The following is a 7,051-nucleotide window of genomic DNA, read 5'->3' as shown; positions in this document are numbered from 1 at the left end:
TAGCAATATTTAGTGTTACGAATTTTGCACCCCCTTAGGAGGATACAGTCATTATCTAATGAATATTTCTCTCCCTTCCATTCCATTGTTCCTATAAATGAATGCATGTTGCTGTTGGCCTCATCACAGACAATTTTACCTGAATGCAGAAAACAAACAATTTTAAAAAGTCATGTAGTTATAGAATATAGGAATAGTATTTGATTTACTACATTGTACACTTTACACTTGCAGAGCCATGCATAGGTATTTCACCCCCTTTGGATATTTTGACAGTTTTGCTACTGTTACAAACTGGAATTGAAAGAGACAAATAGACCTTTACTATTTGATCAACTTAATCAGAAAGTAACAAAGTACCAGATGACTAAGTCATAGGCAAGCAAGGGTCAGACCAATTATTTGGCACAGAACGGCAGGCTAAAGAAAACAGGCCGGAGTAAATAGGCCGGAGTACAGAGAAATGTATGAGAAAAACAGATTAAAGCTGGTAAGACAGGAAGAAGTAGAAATAGACTTTGTTCAACACTATATGCAGTAAAAAAAATGTTTTTGTTGTGACGCAGACAAAAAGAATAACAGAAAAGTTGACATATGTGGAAAGTATTCACCCCCCCCCCCCAAACTGGAATTTAAATACACTTTAAGGACCACGGGTTTTTCCACTTTCGTTTTTTCCTCCTCACCTTTTAAAAATCATAACCCTTTCAATTTTGCACCTATAAATCCATATTACGGCTTATTTTTTGCACCACCAATTCTACTTTGCATTGACATCAGTCATTTTACCCAAAAATCTACGTTGAAAGGAAAAAAAAAATCATTGTGCGACGAAATTGAAGAAAAAACGCCATTTTGTAACTTTTGGTGGATTCCGTTTCTACGCAGTACATTTTTCGGTAAAAATTATAACATATATCATAACTACATGCAGAAAAATTAATACGTTTAAAATTGTCATCTTCTGAACCCTATAACTTTTTTATTTTACCGCTTATGGGGCGGTATGCGCCATGATCTGAAGTTTTTAGCGGTACCATTTTTATATTGATCGGACTTTTTGAACGCTTTTTATTTATTTTTTCATTATATAAAAAGTGACCAAAAATACGTTATATACGAATTTTTTTGCGCGTACGCCATTAACCGTGTGGTTTAATTAATGATATATTTTTATAGTTTGGACATTTACGCACGCGGCGATACCACACATTTTTATAATTTATTTTTATTTCCATGTTTTTTTTTTCCTATGGGAAAAGGGGGGTGATTCAAACTTTTATTAGGGAAAGGGTTAAATGACATTTATTAACTTTTTTTTTACACTTTTTTTTTACACTTTTTTTTTTGCAGTGTTATAGCTCCCATAGGGACCTATAAGGCTGCTTTCACACTATAAAATTCATCCGTTTTAAAGATCCGTTTGATGTTCCGTTATGAAAACCCTGAAAATCGGCCATTAAACGTCTGTTAGAAAATTCCATACGTCCATTAGAAAATCCCATTATAGTCTATGGGATTTTACATTATGCGTTTTAATCCGTTATAGTCCGTTATTAATAACGGACGTTATTTTGTGACGGGAGAATGAATGGAAGAAATAGTGCATGTACTATTTCTTCCATTACTATCTTCCGTCACAAAATAACGTCCGTTATTAATAACAGACTATAACGGATTAAAATGGATAATGGTAAAATCCCATAGACTATAATGGGATTTTCTAACGGACGTTTAATTGATTTTCAGGGTTTTCATAACGGAACATCAAACGGATCTTTAAAACGGATTAATTTTATAGTGTGAAAGCAGCCTAACACTGCACACACTGATCTTATACCCTGTTCACTGCAAAGCCATAGCTTTGCATTGATCAGGGTTATCGGTGGTCGATCGCTCAAGCCTGCATCTCAGGCTTGGAGCAATCAATCGCCGAGGGGACACGCTGGAGGCAGGTAAGAGGACCTCCGCTCGTGTCCCAGCTGATCGGGACACCGCATTTAAAGTCTGGGTTTATTTTTTTAGTTAAAAAACTTAATGCATGCATTCTGGGCTTATCAAAGAAAAAAAGTTTTTTGCCCGATAACCTCTTTAACGACACAGGACGTAAATGTACGTCCTGGTGAGGTGGTACTTAACGCACCAGGACGTACATTTACATCCTAAGCATAACCGCGAGCATCGGAGCGATGCCCTCAGATCAATACAGATCACGGCATCTGCAGCATCGGGGTCATTAAAATGGAAGATTGGATCACCCGCAGTGCTGCCGCGGCGATCCAATCATCCAGCACGGCAGACAAAGGTCCCCTCACCTGGCTCTGCTGCCTTCCCGGCGTCTTCTGCTCTGATCTGCCTTCCCGCAGACCAGAGCAGAAGATGACCGATAATGCTGATCAGTGCTATGTCCTATACATAGCACTGAACAGTATTAGCAATCGAGTGATTGCCATAAATAGTCCCCTATGAGGACTATTAAAGTGTAAAAATAAAAGTAAAAAAAGTTAAAAATTAAGTAAAAAAATTGTGAAAAACCCTTCCCCCAATAAAAACGTAAATGGTCCCATTTTCCCTATTTCACACCCAAAAAGTGTTAAAAAAATATTTTATATCCATATTTGGTATTGCCGCGTGCGTAAATATCTGAACTATTAAAATAAAATGTTAATAATACCGTACGGTGAACGTAAAAATTAAAAAAAAGTCCAAAATAGATGCTTTTTTATAACATTTTATTCCCAAAAAATTTATAAAAAATGGATTAAAAGTTCTATATAAGCAAATATGGTATCAATAAAATGTACAGATCATGGTGCAAAAAATGAGCCCTCATACCGCGGCTTATATGGAAAAATGCAACAGTAATAGAAAAGTATGTTATCATGGGTATCATTTTAATCGTATTGACCCAAAGAATAAAGAACACATGTCATTTTTACTGTAAATTGTACGGCGTGAAATAAAAACCTTTCAAAATTAGCAAACTTGCGGTTTTCTTTTTAATTTCACCACACAAATAGTATTTTTTTTGGTTACGACATACATTTTATGATAAAGTGAGTGATGGCATCACAACGGACAACTGGACGCGCAAAAAAACAAGCCCTCATACTAGTCTGTGGATGAAAATATAAGAGTTATGATTTTTTGAAGGCGAGGAGGAAAAAACGACAACGTAAAAATAAAATTGTCTGCGTCCTTAAGGCCCAAATGGGCTGCGTCCTTAAGGGGTTAAATAGAGTTTTATCATTTGATCAACACATTATGCATAGCACTTGGTAGTCAATTGTCACAAAGGGCAGGGATAAGTGCAGCCCTGAGCTTGCCCAAACCTCTGTCCTTGACTTTTGGTATTCGCACCTACATAACTCCTTAAAGGGGTTCTCCGGTGCTTAGACATCTTATCCCCTATCCAAAGGATAGGGGATAAGATGCCTGATTGCGGGAGTCCAGCCGCTGGGGACCCCCGTGATCTTGCACGCGGCACCCCGTTTGTAATCAGTCCCCGAGGCGTGTTTGCGTCGGGTCTGATTACTGTCGATCACGGGACCGGCGGTGTGTGACGTCACGCCTCCGCCCCCGTGTGACCTCACGCTCCGCCTCTCAATGCAAGTCTATGGGAGGGGGCGTGACAGATAAATGACACACATAGTGACAGCTATGCTGATTAGCATCCAGCTTTACTAGGAGAAGATAAAACAGATATAACATGCATTCATAAAAATGCTGTACTTTTATCTAAAAAATCCTTGCACTAATTTTATAAAGATCTATTCTTATATTTATACATTTATTCATCCTGTTATGTCTTTTGATTACTGCAGGCAAGCTCCAAGTATCTTCCTTTGTGTAACATGACACAGCATAAAACCAGAGAGGAAAGGGTTACAGAGTAGAGAGTACTGATTGGCTGACTGCCCAGGCTTGCTCCTGTGAGGGAGACAGACTGACACGCCCCCTCCAGCCTGCACAATGAAAAAGTAACTCACCAGCAGATAAATGCTTATATGTGCTATGCACATGATCAGGATTGGGTCCTGAGTAACATATCACTTTTTTTTCCCTTTTTTTGCACTATGACAGGTACTCTTTAAAGATTTTATGGCTAAAGATGTGAAATTAATGTTTAAAACTATGGCCACTAGGGGGTCTCTGTATTTTGAAATTTTGATAACAAACCCTGGTATCTAAGGCTGGGTTCACACTGCAGAATTTCTGGGCAGAATTTCTGCCGGAGATCGAGTCGGTGGCGCAAGGACCAAGCAGACTGCATTGCTGCCCCCATAGACTCCAATGCATTTCTGGCTGGATTTTTTGGGAGATCTGCTCAGAAATGCATTGCCATCTATGGGGACAGCAATGTAGTCCTCGCGGTCCTAGTGCCGCACGCTTGATCTCCGGCAGAAATTCTTCCCAGAAATTCCACAGTGTGAACCTAGCCTAAGGCTCTTTGGTCCGGACAACGAATAAAAGGGACTGAAATTCTGAAGGGAGTGAGGGGTGATTTTTTCTCTCCTCTGCTCATTCAGTACAGTGTATCAGTGCAGCTTTTAACTGTGTGAGGAGAACACATGTGAGATCCAGAAAAGATGCAGACAGATGGCAGCCTCTTCAGGAGAAGCATTCACATGCACAGTAACATGGTAACATAGTTCATAAGGTTGAAAAAAGACTAGAGTTCATCAAGTTCAACCTATAACCCTAATGATTCCCTACTGAGTTGATCCAGAGGAAGACAAAAAACCCTCATACTAGAGGTAAAAATTATTTATCAACTCAAAATATGGCAGTCAGAATAGATCCCTGGATCAACCTTCAGTCCCTAGAGATCTAGAATCCATAACCTGTAATGTTATTATTCTCCAAAAATGCATCCAGACCCTTTTTAAATTCTTTTACTGAGTTAACCATGACCACCTCCTCAGGCAGAGAATTCCACAGTCTCACTGCACTTACAGTAGAGAATCCCCATCTGTGCTGGTGTAGAAACCTTCTTTCCTCTAAACGTAGAGGATGCCCCATTGTTATAGATACAGTCCTGGGTATAAATAGATCATGGGAGAGATCTCTGTACTGTCCCCTGATATATTTATACATAGTTATTAGGTCTCCCCCAAGCCTTCTTTTTTCTAAACTTAAATAACCCCAATTCTGATAATCTTTCTGGGTACTGTAGTCCTCCCATTCCCTGTATTACTCTGGTTGCCAGTCTTTGAACCCTCTCCAGCTCCACTATATCTTTCTTGTACACTGGTGCCCAGTACTGTACACAGTATTATATATGTGGTCTGACTAGTGATTTGTATAGTGGTAGAATTATTTCCTTGTCGTGGGCATCTATGCCCCTATTGATGCACCCCATGATTTTATTTGTCTTGGCAGCAGCTGTAGTGACACAGGTCACTACAGCTAAATTTACTGTTAACTAAGACTCTCAAGTCCTTTTCCACATCAGTTGTCACAAGTGTTCTCCCATTTAATACATAATCCCAGCCCAAGAAAGGAAGAGATTGTCCAGCGCAGGTAGGTGAAGAACGTAGCTACTTTATTGCTGAATCAACGGTGGTACAACGACAACATGAACAAGAGTGACACGTTTCGGCCCTACAAACGGGCCTCAGTCATTCCAGCCTGGATTTATCAGTGTTGAACCTCATCTGCCACTTCCCAGCCCAAACCTCCAACCTATCTAGATCCATTTGTAACAGTGCACTGTCCTCTATTGTGTTTACCGCTTTACAGAGTTTAGTATCATCTGCAAAGATTGCTACTTTACTATTCAACCCCTCTACAAGGACATTAATAAATATATTCAATAGAACAGGACCCAAGACTGACCCCTGTGGTACCCCACTAGTAACAGTCACCCAATAATAATAAGTACCATTAATATCCACCCTCTGTTTCCTATCACTGAGCCAGGTATTTTGCACTTGCACACATTTACCACCAGTCCAAGCATTCTCATTTTATGCATCAACCTTTTATGTGGCACCGTATCAAATACTTTGGAAAAATCCAGATATACAACATCCAGCGATTGCCCCTGGTCCAGTCTGGAGCTCAGCTCCTCATAAAAGCTCATCAGGTTAGTTTGACAGGACCGATTCCTCATAAAGCCATGCTGATATGGAGTCATACATATCAGCATACTCCAAAATAGCATCCCTTAGGAAACCCTCAAACAATTTACATAACACGGAGGTAAAACTAACAGGCCTATAATTCCCAGGGTCACCTTTTGACCCCAATTTAAATTTTCCATGCACTAGTCCTGGAGAACAGTCCCTGTTACTATAGAGTCCCTGAATATAAAAAATAGGGGTCTGTCTATTACATTACTTAATTCCTTTAGAAAACGGGGGTGAATGCCATCTGGACCTGGTGATTTGTGTATTTAGATTTTTTGTAGGTGGCACTGTACTTCTTCCTGGGTTAGACAGATGACTTGTACTGAGGAGTTTACCTTATCTCGCTATATTTCACCTGGCATTTCATTTTCCTTGGTGAATAAAGTGGAGAAGAATTTGTTTAATATATTTGCTTTTTCCTGATCCCCGCTTATAATTTCTTCCTCATAATTTTTTAAAGGGCCAACACTTTCATTTTTAACTTTTTTGCTATTTATAAAGTTAAAGAACATTTTGGGGTTAGTTTTACTCTCTTTGGCAATTAATCTTTCTGTCTCTATTTTTGCGGCTTTTATCAATTCTTTACATATTCTATATTTTTCTCTATAGCTTTTTAATGCTTCTTCACTGCTGTTCCGTTTTAGTAGTTTAAATGCCTTTTGTAGTTTATTGCCCCCTTAACATTTCTATTCATCCATATTGGTTTTCTTTTATTTCTGAACATTTTATTCACATAAGGTATATACCTCTTGACAAGCAATATAAGGTGCTTAACTACAGTCATGGCCGTAAATGTTGGCACCCCTGAAAATTTTCAAGAAAATGAAGTATTTCTCACAGAAAAGGATTGCAGTAACACTTGTTTTGCCATACACATGTTTATACCCTTTGTGTGTATTGGAACTAAACCAAAAAAGGGA

General features: G+C 38.9%; 1 protein-coding gene across 1 annotated transcript in view; it reads right to left on the bottom strand.

Moving 5' to 3' along the window:
- Nucleotides 1–7,051, bottom strand: part of ATP8B3 (ATPase phospholipid transporting 8B3) — a 1,029,241-nt gene that overhangs the window by 598,102 nt on the left and 424,088 nt on the right. The window contains exon 11 of the mRNA XM_056572418.1: nt 31–139. Coding sequence (XP_056428393.1) covers nt 31–139 — 109 coding nt within the window. The remainder of the gene's footprint in view (nt 1–30; nt 140–7,051) is intronic.

The sequence above is a fragment of the Hyla sarda genome, chromosome 1 (genome assembly GCF_029499605.1).
Source record: "Hyla sarda isolate aHylSar1 chromosome 1, aHylSar1.hap1, whole genome shotgun sequence".
NCBI lineage: Eukaryota > Metazoa > Chordata > Amphibia > Anura > Hylidae > Hyla > Hyla sarda.
This window is presented reverse-complemented; position numbering and strand designations above follow the sequence as displayed.